Source organism: Diachasmimorpha longicaudata, chromosome 5 (assembly GCF_034640455.1).
Source record: "Diachasmimorpha longicaudata isolate KC_UGA_2023 chromosome 5, iyDiaLong2, whole genome shotgun sequence".
Classification (NCBI taxonomy): Eukaryota; Metazoa; Arthropoda; class Insecta; order Hymenoptera; family Braconidae; genus Diachasmimorpha; species Diachasmimorpha longicaudata.
The window spans coordinates 3,656,475-3,672,691 of NC_087229.1; the positions used below are offsets into that span (position 1 = coordinate 3,656,475).

At 36.7% G+C, this 16,217-nt stretch overlaps 4 protein-coding genes across 4 annotated transcripts; 2 read left to right on the plus strand and 2 right to left on the minus strand.

Annotated features, from left to right (window-relative positions):
• The first annotated feature begins 2,578 nt into the window (after window positions 1–2,578).
• Window positions 2,579–5,221, plus strand: LOC135162329 (ornithine decarboxylase antizyme 1). The gene is given in 4 exon segments (XM_064120677.1): window positions 2,579–2,674; window positions 2,676–2,777; window positions 3,010–3,259; window positions 3,414–5,221. Coding segments are annotated over 4 exon segments (549 nt in total). The 5' UTR covers window positions 2,579–2,593; the 3' UTR covers window positions 3,530–5,221.
• LOC135162291 (uncharacterized) lies at window positions 4,809–10,541 on the minus strand. Its single transcript, XM_064120573.1, has 2 exons — window positions 10,393–10,541; window positions 4,809–9,096 (listed from the first exon to the last, which is right to left on the minus strand). The coding sequence occupies exon 2, from the start codon at window positions 9,084–9,086 to the stop codon at window positions 5,718–5,720; it is 3,369 nt and encodes a 1,122-aa protein (XP_063976643.1). The 5' UTR covers window positions 9,087–9,096; window positions 10,393–10,541; the 3' UTR covers window positions 4,809–5,717.
• Window positions 10,542–10,548: 7 nt separating this feature from the next.
• On the plus strand, window positions 10,549–14,462 carry LOC135162293 (ATP-dependent DNA helicase DDX11). Its single transcript, XM_064120581.1, has 4 exons — window positions 10,549–11,383; window positions 11,476–11,958; window positions 12,261–12,832; window positions 13,007–14,462. The coding sequence occupies exons 1-4, from the start codon at window positions 10,692–10,694 to the stop codon at window positions 13,870–13,872; spliced, it is 2,613 nt and encodes an 870-aa protein (XP_063976651.1). The 5' UTR covers window positions 10,549–10,691; the 3' UTR covers window positions 13,873–14,462.
• On the minus strand, window positions 14,230–16,168 carry LOC135162254 (galactose mutarotase-like). The gene is made up of 4 exons (XM_064120493.1): window positions 15,525–16,168; window positions 14,914–15,407; window positions 14,456–14,774; window positions 14,230–14,371 (listed from the first exon to the last, which is right to left on the minus strand). The coding sequence occupies exons 1-4, from the start codon at window positions 15,918–15,920 to the stop codon at window positions 14,279–14,281; spliced, it is 1,302 nt and encodes a 433-aa protein (XP_063976563.1). The 5' UTR covers window positions 15,921–16,168; the 3' UTR covers window positions 14,230–14,278.
• Window positions 16,169–16,217: the final 49 nt, after the last annotated feature.

Here is a 16,217-nt window from a genome sequence, read left to right on the forward strand (position 1 = left end):
CATTTTTTTTAGAACACCATTACGACGATGAAAAATCAAGTAAAACGCGAAATATTATGGGAGTACGAATAATTGTAGATTAAAATGAGACAAAAAACTATTTCAACGTCATAATTATACACCTAACAGTGACACAGAAGACTGAAAAGGGTCGGATAGGACAGTGTTCCAATAAAAAATTTTAATTGTAAAAATAAGAAGTACTAATAGCGCAGACATAATTAGGACATGAATGCCCATCTTGCTGACAATTTTCTACAAAATTTCTGTTTGTTTATCCCACCGAACAGGTCTACCGCCTCTGCAAAATAAAATCCTTAGATGGGGAAATTGTTACCCCCACGCCAATACGATAACAATAAGCCTAATAGTTCAGTGCTGCCATTTACATATGTACCAACAAACACACAGGTAAACTCCACACACCAACTCTCTCTCTGAAGTCCCAATAGTCATTCCAACCGTTCCTAGTGTGAAAGTATCCATATTCTGGAAACGTAACTTACGACGTGACGTGTACCTACACAACCACATTTTTATTATTTCTTTCTCAAAGCAAAAGCTGAGGAGATTTTTACTCTGAGTTGTATCAAATCCATCAAGATTTTACGAAAAAAGAAGTATGAGTATTAGTTCTGTTCTTTCGTTGAGTAATTGGAAAAGTAATAAAAACGATCAAGCTATGCCGAGTTTAATTTCTAGTAATTGGTAAGTTCCGATATTTTTCTTTATTATTGTCGCAGAAACCTTCATTAACGTCTCCGCCATCTTGAAATAATGTTACTGGGACGATATTTAATGCGTTAAAGGGGGATAGAGAGGCATTTCTGAACATGTTTCATGCTGGTGAATAAATTGGAGAAAATAACATGGGTCATTCGAGCCCTTAAGGGACGACATGGCAGAACGTTCATGGAGATTTGTTTGAAAATTCTAGGAAGCGATACCAATAGATTGTCGCACATACAAAATCGTGAAGCCGAAATTCTCATTCTCTATGATTTAAAAAATGTGTCAATAATATCGGAATGAGGCAGTTGAAAATTTCGCTGTATCGAAATAATCTTAAATTTTCTAACTGTTTTTTTCCTATTTCAGTGGCGATTGGAGCAATAGAGATATTTTTCTGTTATTAAATTTGAATAGCTATTACTGTACTGGAATTTTTGTCATTTCGTACGACGTTCAGGGTCGAATAACAGAAGAAAATAAAAATTTATCATCTCAGGTTCCTGTTAACCAGATATTCATTTCCGTAGCGTAATTTAGCTCTGATACGCATTATGATAGGAATGTGATTAAGCTTATGGAAGTCTGAGTAAGAGCAATACCTGGGAAAACTATTGAAATCTCATGAGTCGAGTGGTAAATCGAGATAAGATAACTGTTATGATAAAGCGAATGAACGTGATATGACATTGTTATTAGTTCCATAACATTATTTCAGGAACAAGGGATCACGGAGGAAATTTTTCAGCAGATTTTTTATGTAAACAAGATGAAATAGTACAAGCAAGGGACCCATGCAATAAAAATCATACTTAAATATTTATTTTAATGACTTCAAATTAAAGTTGAGAGATGATTATTACTGCATTAGGTAATTTAACCTTACGTCGATTATTGAAAAGGTCAAACTCCTCATGAATTTATTTGAATATGAGCTTTCTCTTTTTTTCTTCGAAGGACTTTTAAACCGTTTCCTCTCGCTTCAATAACAAAATTCCTGGGTATAAAAAATAGCCAAAGTATTTGGTTATCCTCGATCGCCACATATTACTTTAACCGCATGCCAATGAGAAATCGATCCAACTGTTTTCATAGTTCAAATACTTTCTCACGTCATTATTCAAGTTTATTATTATTTTTGGTGCAGGTACGGGTAATCGAATCAGTGGTGTAGTAGTAACAGCCCATGACTCGAATACAATTTTTAAAAATAATCAGACAAGAAAAATTGATCTTTAGATAATACGATCCTGTATATGAATATATGAGGCATGAGTCGTTTTGTCCTATCACTACGCCGTAGAGTTGAATTAGTCATTGTGTTCGAAAACTTGGCAGGGAATAGTTTACTAAGTCGGAATAAGTAGGAGTTGACCTTCAATCATTTCAGGGTAAATTGAAGTCAACAATGAAGTGCAGTTAAATAGAATATGGTGGAGAGGGAGGAGGGGGGGGGGATTGGTCAACAGCTAGTTAAAAATTTCTGTCGATTATCTAATGGACAAACAGATGCGAAGAATTTCCTTTTTAAATGGACACTGTATGAACAAATACTTCTACATCACCCTGGCACATGCATTATTCGCCCTTAACGAACCTGAGAATGTGAAATTTCATACGAAAGACGTGCGGTATAGATTTTCTAATTCGTCTGTCTAGGCACAAGTGTGCCAAATTTTTCAAAACAGTCAGCAGATTTTCCTAGACAACCAAGCTGTCCAAACATATCTGGTCATTTTAAGGCACTAGTGGTATTGCTCATGAATATATTTGTAGAAAATTCAAGTCTAGTTACGTTTTCGTGTATAATAAATAGTTGAATTTATTGTGAATTAATTGTTTCAGTGATTCATCAAGTAAATCCATGGAAGAAACTCTTGAAGAGAGCATTGGGGCCCAGCAATACTACTCCATAACGCTGGGTGTGGGGCCTCTGTGGTGGTCCTGATGCGCCCCATGCCGCATTGTCTGTATCTGCAGTCAACACAGAGAGCCGCGGCGTGGGGATTAAACAGAGTCAGCTCTCTGTGAGCTCACACATTGTTTCAGTAAGTTAAGCATGCAACATTTCTCAATGTGTCAATACGGTAGTAAACCGTCAAAATGAAATTCTACGGAAAAAGTAACTTTCCAATTATTCTGATAATTTTGTTATTCATCTCGGCAGAACGAAGTTGGAAAGAATTTATCACAGGGACCATATTCATCCAAAAATCAGTATTTAATATACCTTTTGCATTTGTTAGTTTACTCATTAATGTCGTGCTTGTCTGATTAAAGGAGGAGGAGTTATTGAAAGCTATTAAGGATAATGATTCACTACGTTTGAAGTTCACTCTACATTTGACCGAGACAACTTCAGTCGAATGGGAGACACTGATATGGCGAGGTACACTTTACATCGGGGTACCAAGCTGTCTTCTTCCCGAAGGCTCCAAGGAGGGCTTCGTGTCACTCTTGGAGTACGCAGAGGAGGTACTTCACTGCAAAAACATTGTCGTTTGTCTACGCAAATATCGATCTGATCGAGGTGAGTAATCGTAATTCAAGGAAATTCTTCGAGACAGATCAAGGGAACCGTTTACAGACAATGTTCCAGGTCTAAACTGAACCAATCACTTGTAAATATGTGGAACAGTCCTTCTAAGGTAACAAATATATCAAAAGTGTGTTTTTTATTTCAGCAATGCTGGTTCGTACCTTCATGTTCTTGGGCTTCAACGTCCTGCCCCCGAATCATGCACTTGTTCCACCCAATTGTGATTCGGGTAATCTCTACATGTTGTACGCCGTGGAGTAATTCATCAAGCTCCCGAATTTATCCCTTCGAAAATCCATAATCAATTAAAGAAAGAAAATCCTCAGCATGAAAGAAAAACTCTTGAAGCCTTCGCGGCCGTCATTAGCATTATTTTTCGCTTCCGGATGGATTGGCGCAGTGCTAAACACAACGCGGCATCCATACGGAAGGGAAAAATAATGAAAGAAAAATTATTACAATTTTGATTTCTGCTGCGCGCGCATGTGCTGTAGTTTTCGATACAACCAATATTATCGAAAATTACTGAGCAGCATCCTTATTTTTCCATTTCGAGAGAAAATTCAATATTCGTAAAGAGGGGTAGAATATTGACAAATTCGTCAGACTTACCCCGAGGATTTAAAATTATTTGTAACAACGAACCATTTTACTTACGAACGAACGTTGCAGAGGAAAAATTACTATTAGAATCTCTAATCCAAAACCTCGAAGGGATAAATTAATTACTAAACTCGTGAGATAAACGACAAAGTATAGTTGCGAAAACGTAGATCTAGATGCTTTCAATTTTCATTCTCTGAAGCTATGAATTAACATCTATTTTCAATGAGAAGCTCACAGAGAAAGCTTTTCCTTTCTCCCCACGTATTTCAGAGTGGCTTGAATCATATATGATGCGAAATAAATCCTCATGGATTATGCACATCTGTATTTGCTGCCATTCGAAAAAACTTGTTATCGTTAAATTTCAGTGTTAATTATTGTGGCAGGTTTGGAATTATCTGTCGATTAATTAATGAGTACATTTAGGAATCTATTAGTTATATTGTAAGATGCATTACAAGTATTATCGGCAATTTAGTAATATGTATTTTAGGATTGAGTGGTAGAACAATTTATTATTATACTTGTATTTTTCCGTGGTGTTTCAATGACAATTACGATTATTATTTCATGATTTACATTTTTTCTGCATTGATATAATTTTATAATGAATATCCAAAATTTACAATTACTTTTATCAAGCATTTTACGATTACTTTTGATGGAAAAAATTCAAAGGAATTTAATTAATCTGATAGTTGCTGAAATATTTACTATTGATACGTTTTCTCCGTGAATTTTCATCTTGGATGAATTGATTTCTACAATCCAATAGTGACTCGATAATTTTTGACATTTTTCATTATAAAGTTGATAAAATCCTTTAAATTGTCATTGATGCATCTCAGTTGAATCAACAATATATTATTTTCCTTTATTCCTTTATTATAGTAATAGTTCGTTATAAGACACATAATTCCTAATCGATTAACTCTGAAGTATTGACGTTAACAAGTGCGGCATCTGTGTTACTCAGCAGACAAAAATAAAAATAAAAATGTAATAAAAAAATGTTAAACGACAAAAATGCAAAAAAAAATGTAAAAATACTAAAATTAAGGACAAGATTAACACATTCACAAACATTGGTAGAATCAAGAGAATGATAAGGAGTTGGTTAAATTTTATTAAACCTCAATTCGGAAGTTACTAACAACAGTAGAATGAATCGTTTAAACTGTTTGTTAAGTCTGTAATTTTTTTCTGATAAATCATGAAAATAACATATATGGCCATTATTATTAGTATTCAGTTCTGACTATCGTTTGACTTATCCATCAGCCGGGAATAATTCTTACGTAAAAATTCAAACATTATTAAAAATAAAAAATCATAAAGCGTAAACAATTTAATTGCTTATTTATTTACCTGAATTACTTGGCATTGATACAAAGGGACAAATAATGGACATGATTCAAAACGTCGAAGGAGAACACCCGATCATGGCTGTTGGCAGAATTACTCTTCGGTCACAATCTTTGAAAGTGTAATAACGCAAAATCCTGCAATGTCCAAATAAAAAAATTTCCTCTCCAATCGAATCACTGGGTATCTTCGCATAAATATTTCCAGAATAATCGTCAGATCTCTCTGTCTAATAATTCATTTTAGAAATTCTAAAAAATCACATGAATGAATAAAGCCACGGCAATAATAATAATGATGATGAAAATGATGATAAAGATTTATTCGTAGACTAATGTATCAAATGGGCACAATGACATATTTTTATATGTAGGATAATCAATTTGGAATAGTCTCACCCTCAATTATAGACAAATCATTAATTTTCTCGAAATGATAATTACATGAAAAAATGTATTTTCGATTTTCATCAACGTCTTCATGTTGCATTTTTAGGTACAAGGCCGAGGCTATCGAGCATTCCCGTTGAGCCCCGGCCATCAATACCCCCCGACACTTTTTTACACTTAACAAAATGTGTAGCCAATAAATTACCATCCTTAGTTCCATACCCGCACGAGCACTTCATTTTCTTCTCAAGTGGAATATTAATGAGTGGAGAAGGAACAATAAGACTAGTCATAGGTCGTTCATTATGAATCTGCTGTTGATGTTCTTTGAAAGCTCTCCAACAGCACGTGACATACCGACATTGATTACACTTCTGCTCTCCAGGGTAATGATCCTCTTCATCGATATCCTCCTCACACTCTTGACAACGAAAATGATACAGTGAATTCGGTACATTAACAATAACAGGACTGTTCCATCTGTGAAATTCCTCCTCGTCCGGTAATTCTGGAGGAATAGCACCTAAATCAATTCGCTTCAATTGATGCCTGAATTTAGGAATCATTATGCGTTTTCCGTCGGATATTGTAGGCGTATCTTTGTTGCCAACCCAGGGTATATGAAGATCTGCTTGATGCTGCTTGAGGGAGCTCTTCTGATTGAACCAAAGACAGCATCTGGAGCACTTGTTCCCCTTTCCCTGCTCCCTCCTGAGTACGTGTCGCTGCATGTGTACCAAATAAGCCTGAATATTGGCAGAAATAGCAACTCCGTCTATGCAAAATTGCATTATCTTTAAACAATAAGGACATTGTAGGGAATCCCCTCTTTCGTGAACCTTATAAAAATGATCAACTGCATCTTTATGACTTGATGTTCTGTATCCACAGTTCTCACAGCGGTATGGCATTTCCGATGATGAATGTGTTGTGCCCATGTGTGCTACTAATAGATTTGAATTGGCAAATTTTTGTTCACAGATTCCACAAACAACCATATGTCCATCGATATTACCAAAAGTACTATGTGTCTCAGCGATGTGCGTCACCATCATATGCCTGGATGAAAAAGCCGCACAACAGTATCGACAGACGTGTGAATGTAATTGTCCTGATACACGATGAGGCACGTGTTTAATCATGTGATCCATAACTTCAGTATTTGATTTCATGATGGTGGGACAGAGGAAGCACGTGAACGAGGCAAAACGTTTTTCTTCCTTCGAGAAAGACTTATCACCTTCGATTGTTCCGTAATAAAATTCATGAAGGGGAATTTGTTCAACCTTCTCCAAATCCTTTATATCGATTCTAATATCTGGACTGTGGCGTTTTACGTCCGAGGCATTTGAAGCATTCATCACACGTTTTCGATTTCTTCTGGTGGGCTGAGTTGAGGATTTTAGAGTAACTATTTGGGGTTCGTTGGTATCACTTGAAAGTATTATTGGATCCCGGGCTTCATTGGTAGAGAAAGAATCTCTTGTAATGAATTGCGAGTAAGACCAGTCATTAAATGGATTAGCTGCAATTTTACTGAGACGATCCAGAAGATTTTCACCTGTTGAAGCCCGAGTTTGCTCAGCTATGTGGCTAATAATACTGTGAAATGCTCGGGATGCAGTTGTACCGAACATTTCCCTCCAGACGAGTTCATCAAGAAATTGCTGAATCATTTGCCTGCTGAGGAGGCTCAGTGTATTTTGAAACATTCTGGGAACAATTTTACGAAGGTACTCCATCACTTGATAATTACTATTCTGGTGACGTGAGGTCTGATTATTGTACGCCACCTGAACCACTTGATTGAATCCTAAATCATGGAGAATGCCCTTGTCAACGGTGAAATCAGTAAGAATTTTCGACTCTCTATCCACCCAATCCTTCAAAGGCTGGAGGATATTATTAAATCTTCGTTTAACAGTACGATCGTTATCCTGAACCGGTTCACAGGCTCTCAATCTTAGTTCACCGGTATCGGGATTTAAAATTCCAAGTACTTCAACCTTCACTTGTCGTAGATTTCCATCCTGCGAAGTTGTCCCAAGACTTATAACTCCCACTTGAATGCTTCTTCCTTTTCCACCGATCAATGAACTCTTGTCCCAAACAGCAGCTGTACAAACACTTCTCAAATTTGTGTAGAAATTCTTGACGTAGACATTGGAAATCTTCACCCAGGAGACAACATTCTGTACATTAGTTTGACAAGACCAATGATAGATAAGTTTAAGTAAGACTGAAGGTGTGTGAGGAGCTCCCTGAAAAATTGATCCAGAAAAAACCGAGACAAATCGATCTGGACAACAACTGGATATCCAAACATAACCCCCGGAGTATGGAAAGGAGCCGCAGTGGCTGTACATTCCCAGCTTGAGTTTCGACTTTTGGCTGCCATGTTGATCACAGTATTGCTCCGACTTGACCAATCCCTGCTGTATTAACCACTCAGCAAATCTCGTTGCTGAGAACATCAGTACATTCTTCACTTTGGCATCCAACTCATTGCGTTCTTTCGAAATTGTCTGCGGTGAGACTTCCTTACTTCTCAAAAAGGGCCTTGCTACAACCACCAGAGATGGAAATGTTCTTCCTCCATTCATCTTATTGAAGGCAATCTCACGTCCATCGGGAAGATGACGTTTTGATTCATCGATGCTGTCTGAATTGTTTTTGTTACCAACTGCAATGCCACCAATGCAGGTTTGCTCTGTTGGCCTAACAACGACGGCTGTTCGTTGGGGTGGCTTGACTTTTGATGAGTTGAAGCTTTGAACCGGGGTATGGGACGAAGTACAGGGTGGAGGAGCTTTTAGAGCGGCTACGGGAGTGGCAGCAGGAACAACAGGTGCTGGAAGAGCGGATTCCGAAGGTGGCGGATGCTCCTCGATCACATCGGGCTGTTGAATCTGAAGGATTTTCGCTCGAATCGTGTTCTGACGTGTTGCACGGGTAAATTGACTGGTGGGTTGAGTAACTGAGGTATTCTCAGTTACTGAATGGGCCTGATGGACTTTTGGGGCTTGGGACGATAGTGTCGAAGTAGATGTCGTATTTTGGGCTACCGTATTGAGAATTAAACCCATTCGGGGATCCATTACTAGTTGGAGATTGCCTTGGGGGGTGTTAGAATTGTTTAAAACATTGAGCTTAATTGATTTGGCGGTTTGCGATTGATTTATAGTCGTCTGCTTCAGGATAGATGACGTACCAGGACCAAGTGAATATTGATAGCCACTTACGGTGCTGGTTTGCGTTAGCAGTTGACCGCTGTCTTTCTTAATTATTTCATCGAGAGTTGCTATCACACGATCGTAGTCTTCTTGAATTCGAGATTTAAAGGCGAGTTGAGCCTCGGAAAGGGGTTCCTCGATACAATCGAGGTTCAATGTCATATCAATCGGACGATTGATGGTGATCGACCGGTTGACCACACGCCCGGGCGTTACTGCCGTCATGTTGGTGCTCCTAAAATTAGAATAAGAAATAGTTTCTATTTTAATTCCATATGATGGAGTTAATTATCATTTGATCATTAGTATATTTGTTATTCAAGGCATTAATGATATCACTGAGCAACCCTTGAGGATTTCGACCACTTCCACCTCGAAAACAAAATAAAAAACGAAACGATATAAACTTTTCTGAAATGCTTCGCAGTGGTGCTCTCTCTGATCACAAGATAAACCATATTGCAGGCAGAATAAACAAAAAGGAACCTATTATAAAGTAAATTAAAATAATTTGGCCACGGGCGCCGGTTCACGTTGTCGTTCGTACGGTTGTTCACGCGGTTGCTTACACAGTGGGTGTGACTCACGCGACGTGTGTATAATAAGCTATAGGGTCGTTCACGCGGTGATCTTTCTGGGGTTCGTACTCCTCTGAGAAAATAAAGATTAGAGACTTAATTTTTATCTCTTAGAGAGTTGATTAAATTACTATAAATCTACATGTTAAGACTTTATGCCTGGTGTGCATACTTTAAAATCATTTTATGCTCCTTGCAGCTTTGCTCTGACAGCTGACACACCCTCTCATAATTAGTAGTGTAATATTATTTCTCTCAGTCACAAAAACAAATTAGCACAGGAGCAAGCTTTCTCTGCACATTAAATTAGCACAAAACCTAAGCTTTGGAATCTTGGTGGACTTGTTCGATTATGCGAATGTGGCCATGTCGATTCGAGATAATGCATTTGAACATCAAGATTGTTTCATAATAAGGTTCAAAAAATGTCATGAACAATTGGATATTGTGATAATGAACTCAAAGTTGACTGAGAATAAGCTCCGGAGTTTGGAATCAGTTATTAAGCGAAAATTCATTCAGCTCATTTTTACAGCTGACTTTTGATACGTTACTACCTGTCTGATACGGTTTAATTATTGTGTGTGTGAAAAAAAGCCACAAAACCTTAATTGTTTCAATACGTCATATTTATAATTTGTTTTTGTAATAACATTGTCTTCTCTCTTGATCATTAACAAAATAGGTATACCCAACTGTTTATAGTCTTTGCACTTGCTTTTTTTACATTTCCTGTGAGACAAGTTGGTTCAAATTTAATAAAAAGGAAAGTGGAAACGTTTCCATGGAAATTTCTCCCCAATATGATCCAACTCTTCTCTTATTCCTTTCGGGAGAAAGTGATTCTCAGCATATACAGAAAGTAAGGTTATGATTACGTTTTTAGGCGAAAGTCTGAGAATTCAAGTTAGCCGCTGTTGTTAATAAGGTTGTACTTTTGTTCTTTTACTCACTTTCTTGAATATTATCAATCACTAATAATTGGACCCCGGTTATTTCAATCAAACGATGAATTATGCGGCTGCACTTTGGCCTTCTTTTCGAGAAGCCTAAACACAGTCCCTTCAAAATTCATAACCTATTTTAGTGTGAGCCGACAACAATATAAGATGGCGACACTTGAGACAAAAAAGGAGGGAACCTGGATACAACAAACATAAACAATGTTGAGTGCATCGATGAATTTCGTTACCAGTTTCACTGAAAAAAATTTATAACTATCATTGACACTCTATCAGTAAATCAGTGAATAATGGAGGAAACAGATTTTCCATTTCCTTTTCCCCCTTATAACATCCAGAGAGATTTTATGAAGTCTTTGTACAACTGCCTAGATGAAGGCAATTTGGGGATATTCGAGAGCCCAACTGGAACTGGAAAAACAATGTCTATAATTTCTGGAGCTTTGAAGTGGTTGCAGGATCATGAGAAGAAAAATGAAATGAATATAAAAGAAAGAATCAAAGAATTAGATGAGCAGTTGAAAGTTATTGAGAGGGAGTCCACTGGCGATTGGATTGATGATCACTCTAAGCAGATGATTGTCAATCAGGAAAGAAGAATTGTTCAGCAAAAATTAGAAGCCCTTGAAAGTCGAATGAAGAGGAAAGAAGGGATGAAAAAATTAGCAATGACAAGACTCGAATTAAAACAAAAGAAGAAGGTGTTTCATTCGAAGAAAACAAATAATGGAAACACTAGTGAAAACATTTTGGAGAGAGATGACAAAGACAAAATAGATGGTGAGACAGATTATGATTTATTACTGGAAGATCTTGCTGCTAAATCTGATGAATCTGATGAGGACGAAGAGCAGGATAATGAGGTGAGGAATATCCAGTTTTTCCTGTGCTCAAGAACTCATTCACAATTGAGTCAGTTCATTGGAGAGTTGAAGAAAAGCCCCTACTCGGAGGAAATCTCTTTGGTACCGATAGGCTCGAGGTATTAAAAAAATGATAAATGAAAAGCTCGCTGGAAATGTTAATTTCTTAAGATGGGACAATCATGAGTAATTAATGATTTTGTTGTTTCAGACAGAATTATTGTGTCAACGAAGCCGTAAAAAGACTCGGTAATATTGATTTAATCAATGAAAAGTGTCTGGAGCTGCAAAGGTCGAAGAAGACAACGTCTAAAAAAGAAAAAGACCTTAAAAGATCGAAAACCACAAACAGTTGTTGCCCTTACAATCCTGGAGAACAGAATTATTTGATTGCTGATATTGTTACAACAGTTCACGATATCGAGGAAATTGTTAAAACTGCGAAAGAAATCCAGACCTGTGCTTATTATGCCTCCAGAAAGTCTCTACAGGATGGACAAGTCATAGTTCTTCCTTACAACAGTATTCTACATAAAAATACGAGACTAACTTCGGGGATTAATTTAAAGGATAATGTGATAATTATTGATGAAGCTCATAATTTGTTGGAGGCCATTGAGAGGATGCACAGTACTACTGTCACCGGGAGAAACATTTTGCATTGTTTCAGTCAATTATCCCAGTATCAGAAAAGGTGTGATAATTAATTCACAAACAAAAAGGGTATAATTATGAAAAGGGAGAGTTCCTCTTCATTTTCAAGTTGAAAATCTTATAAAATTAGTGGAAAACAAATTTTCTTCAGCTTAAGAATACCAAAGAAACCATGACTAACACGATTGAAGGAGCTGATGTGCAAAATATTTTTATTAAAAAAAAAACTAGTATATACAATGCAAAAAGACTTTCCTAATTACTCATTGGAAATAAATTCAATAATTGTAATCAATTTAATAACCATCATTCAATAACTTATGTTCACTACTTTTATTTCAGATTTGAAAATCTGTTTTCTGCAAAGAATGTTTTGTACTTGAATCAACTCGGTTTTTGTTTGAAAAAACTCATAAAAATCCTGGGAGGCACTACAAGAAGTTCGGAGGCCGATACAATGAAAAAAGATCAAGGGCCGAAGGTATACACTCTCGAGAACTTCGAAACAACGGCGGAAATCGACAGTGTTAACATGTTCGAGCTAATTAAATTCATACAGACGTCGAAACTGGTTCACAAATTACAAAACTATGTAGACAAACACAAGGAAGATTTGCGCATACATCCAAATCCAGCACCGCCTAAGAACAAACGAGTAGGGGTTGGGGCATTTCTCAATTTATTGAAAAATGGAGAAAGTTTGGATGAAAATTGTGAAAAGACACCGAAAGCAAACGATACTGGAACTGAGGAGAATATTCTGAAGAGTCCTTTAATCAAAATTGTTGGGTTCCTGGAGTCTTTGAAGAGTGCATGTGCTGATGGAAGAATTTTTGTCATTCCGGGGCCTACCCTCGGACAGAGTGTTATTAAATTTTTGTTGATGAATCCTGCAGCTCATTTTCATGATATTGGTGAGTTTGGAACTTCCTGAAATAGACTACCAGAAAGTTCTTTGTGCTTGCTTTTGTAAATTTGATTCGAAACAGCCCTTTTCAATTTTGACAAGAACCAATCGCTCTTGAATGAGTATTTCGTAAGCAGTCATTCCCCACTTAATATTTATGTTTTTTTGCATCGATTTCCAGTCAAAGAAGCTCGTTCCATAATCTTGGCAGGAGGAACAATGGAGCCGATTTCCGAATTTCGGGACCAACTTTTTATCGAAGCGGGTGCTCCACTCGAAAGAATCGTTACTTTTTCCTGTGATCACGTGGTACCCAAAGAGAATATTTTGACAAGAATTGTTACAAAAGGTCCCAACAACATCCCCTTCGACTTCAATTACCAAAATCGTGACAACGAATCATTATTAAACGAGGTGGGGAGGACTCTGATAAATATAACAAACATAGTTCCGGGAGGAATTGTCGTATTTCTTCCATCTTACAAATACGAGGAGAGTCTCTATAAGCACTTGGACTCTTCGGGGATAATAAAAAAGTTAACCCACAAGAAGCAAGTTTTCAGAGAGCCAAAATCATCCTCTGGAGTGAATTCAATACTAGAAAATTTTGCCGAGTCAATTAAACATCCCAAAGGCTCCCAGAACGGTTCGCTACTCTTCAGTGTTGTGGGAGGAAAACTCAGTGAGGGTCTAAACTTCTCAGACGACTTAGGCCGATGCATTATTGTCGTGGGGATGCCCTATCCAAATATAAAATCGCCTGAGCTACAGGAGAAAATGAAATATCTCAATGAGAATGTCAGAGCCGGAGCTGGTAGTGAATACTATGAAAATAGTTGTATGAAAGCGGTGAATCAATGTATTGGACGAGCTGTTAGACACATAAATGATTACGCCACTGTTCTCCTGATCGATAGAAGGTACACAAATAAATGTAAAGCTCTTCCTGGATGGATACAAAAGACATTGAATATTAGCGATGAGTTTAGCACGACTGTTGGTGATGTGGCCAGGTTTTTTGCAGCTAGAAAAATTAATTCGAAATGATGGGCTCTTTTTAAAATTTTCTATTGAAAAAATGATTAATTTATGATTGTGTAAGCTGGACTACAACAATATAAAACAAAGACAAAATATTGGAAAAAAATCATTGCTCTGTCTATTATTTCTATTATAGGCAATGGACTAACTTCAGGCGTAAGACGTTTTCCTCAAATCGGGCGTGCGGGGCGCGTATTCAGTCTTATATTTTTAAAACGAGGAAGAGCAAGAAGAATATTCATTTCACTATCTTCGTAAACATATTTATATTTTTTAAATACTGACCTTTGGTAATTTTGATTTATCAACTGAAAGCCCATTTGCAAGGTTTTCCACCCATCCTAAGTTGCTATTTTTTTTCTCCCCTCTATATTTCCATCTATTGCCATGGCTCGCATTTTTTAATTTACAGTTAAAGAGAATTTTCAAGCTGAACTCCGAATTTATAAACCAAATGGTGGTGATAGACTTGTCCGGGCCGCACCACAGCACTCGGGATGTGCTTCTATAAAAAATAGAAGAATATTCCACTTATTTTCCATCGCTACATTAATTGTTCAGTAAGAAATTGCTATGTCACTGTACTTACGATTGCGGAATTATGATAATTCTGTGGGTAAACACCAAATGCACAGAATTTCATGTACTTTGCACCCTTTTTTCCGGGAATAAAGTTCATTCGCGATTTGGGAAATAGAAAATTTGTATTTTCGTATGAATCTTCATCTTCTTCACCTTTGATGTATTCTTCTCCATTTGCCGAGAGAAAACTACTGTAACTAGCAAGCTCATCGAACTTTTGAGCATCCAGTGTTCCATATGCGACATCCTCCGCGTCATTTTCGCTGGGGAATCTTCCACACATGTCCAACTGTAGTCCAGGTTGATTGGAGAATACTTCCAAGACTCTAAATTTTTATTTAAATCACTGTCGACTATTCCGAATCCTTATTTGATGTGGTCTATCATTATATCTTATATCAGCTTATATTATTTTATTTTGGAATGAGATTCATAAAATGATTTGTATAATTATTTTCCTCTCACCTGCCAGTTTCTCCATGATAGGCACGACATACGAACGTCAATGCAGGTTCACAATCACGGATTACACATAAATTTTGTTCAAAATTATCTTCAAATAGCATGCAACTCTTTTCATTTCCCAGAAGTCGTTGAACTCGGAAATCCAATAAAGTTCCGCCTATTCTACGGCTTTTATTAATCGGAATTCCATCTTCATTTGTTGTAAATATACAGCGGTCACAATTAAGGGAGACACTGTGCATCTTCAATTCGTCTTCTCCAGCATTGTGTCCAGCCAAATTAAATAATAACCCATATGAGAGATTTATCAATGTTGGTCTGGTGGTTGTTGCCTGCATTTTTATGTCTAAAGTATTTTCTGCCGTTAATTTGAATGTTAGAATCGTTAAAACAGTTCCTGGGTAACCATCTTCTCCATCTGGGCTTAAATACGTCAGTATTAAATTATTTTCATTGATGTGAGAATCCCAATTCCGCCTTCCAAAGCCTCCGATCTGCCAAAAATTGCAAAATTGAAAGGATAAACTTAAGATCGAAGTCCTAAAACGTAATTAACAAAACTCGTTAATTTTCGTTATGATTATCAGAAATACTAGAAAAAAAAATCTCACTCCTCCATGAAGATGATCGTTTTCATCATTCAAAGACAATTGGTAATCTCTTCCTTTTATCCTGAGAATTCCATCTTTTATTCGGTTAGCACATCGTCCCAGTACACAACCAATGAACAAATTCGCCTCAGAGTTCATATAATCGTCTAAATTATCAAATCCCAAGACAACGTCCACCACTCTTCCATACTTATCCGGATACTTAATCGACACTATTGTTGCTCCCCAAGTAATAATGACTATCTCGACATTGTTATTAATTAGAGTATAAGATTTGATAATCAAGGAGTCACTGCCATTAGGGTTTATAAAATTATTTTCATTTTCTGGGGTATATCCACTATAAAGTGCTTCGATAATTTTTCCAGTGTTGCTATTGCAACACGAGGTGTTCATTATTCATTCAAAGTTTATTATTTTCTATCGTTCGTAATAAATTTAATTAAACTATGAATCTTGACAGGAATTTGTGGTGTCTTGAGAAGAGGTGTGAAAAATGACATCAAATCAATAAAACAATTGCTGAATGACATTACAGTAATAGTAATAATAATAATTACTATTATTAATTTGTGCTTTATTTTTTCACTCAATAAATATTACCAGAATGGATGTCTGGAAATATGAAGGTGTCGTCAAAGGTATTATGTACATTGCAGTTGGAAAAAGTAATTTTGTCAGAGAATGTGACCA

Coding starts and splice junctions, on each gene's coding strand:
- LOC135162293 (XM_064120581.1), top strand. CDS start 10,692: ATGGAGGAAACAGATTTTCCATTTCCTTTTCCCCCTTATAACATCCAG. Junction 11,384..11,475: donor TTGGTACCGATAGGCTCGAG/GTATTAAAAAAA, acceptor TTGTTGTTTCAG/ACAGAATTATTGTGTCAACG. Junction 11,959..12,260: donor TTATCCCAGTATCAGAAAAG/GTGTGATAATTA, acceptor CTTTTATTTCAG/ATTTGAAAATCTGTTTTCTG.
- LOC135162254 (XM_064120493.1), bottom strand. CDS start 15,920: ATGAACACCTCGTGTTGCAATAGCAACACTGGAAAAATTATCGAAGCA. Junction 15,408..15,524: donor ACGATCATCTTCATGGAGGA/GTGAGATTTTTT, acceptor AATTTTTGGCAG/ATCGGAGGCTTTGGAAGGCG. Junction 14,775..14,913: donor TATCATGGAGAAACTGGCAG/GTGAGAGGAAAA, acceptor ATAAAAATTTAG/AGTCTTGGAAGTATTCTCCA.
- LOC135162291 (XM_064120573.1), bottom strand. CDS start 9,086: ATGACGGCAGTAACGCCCGGGCGTGTGGTCAACCGGTCGATCACCATC.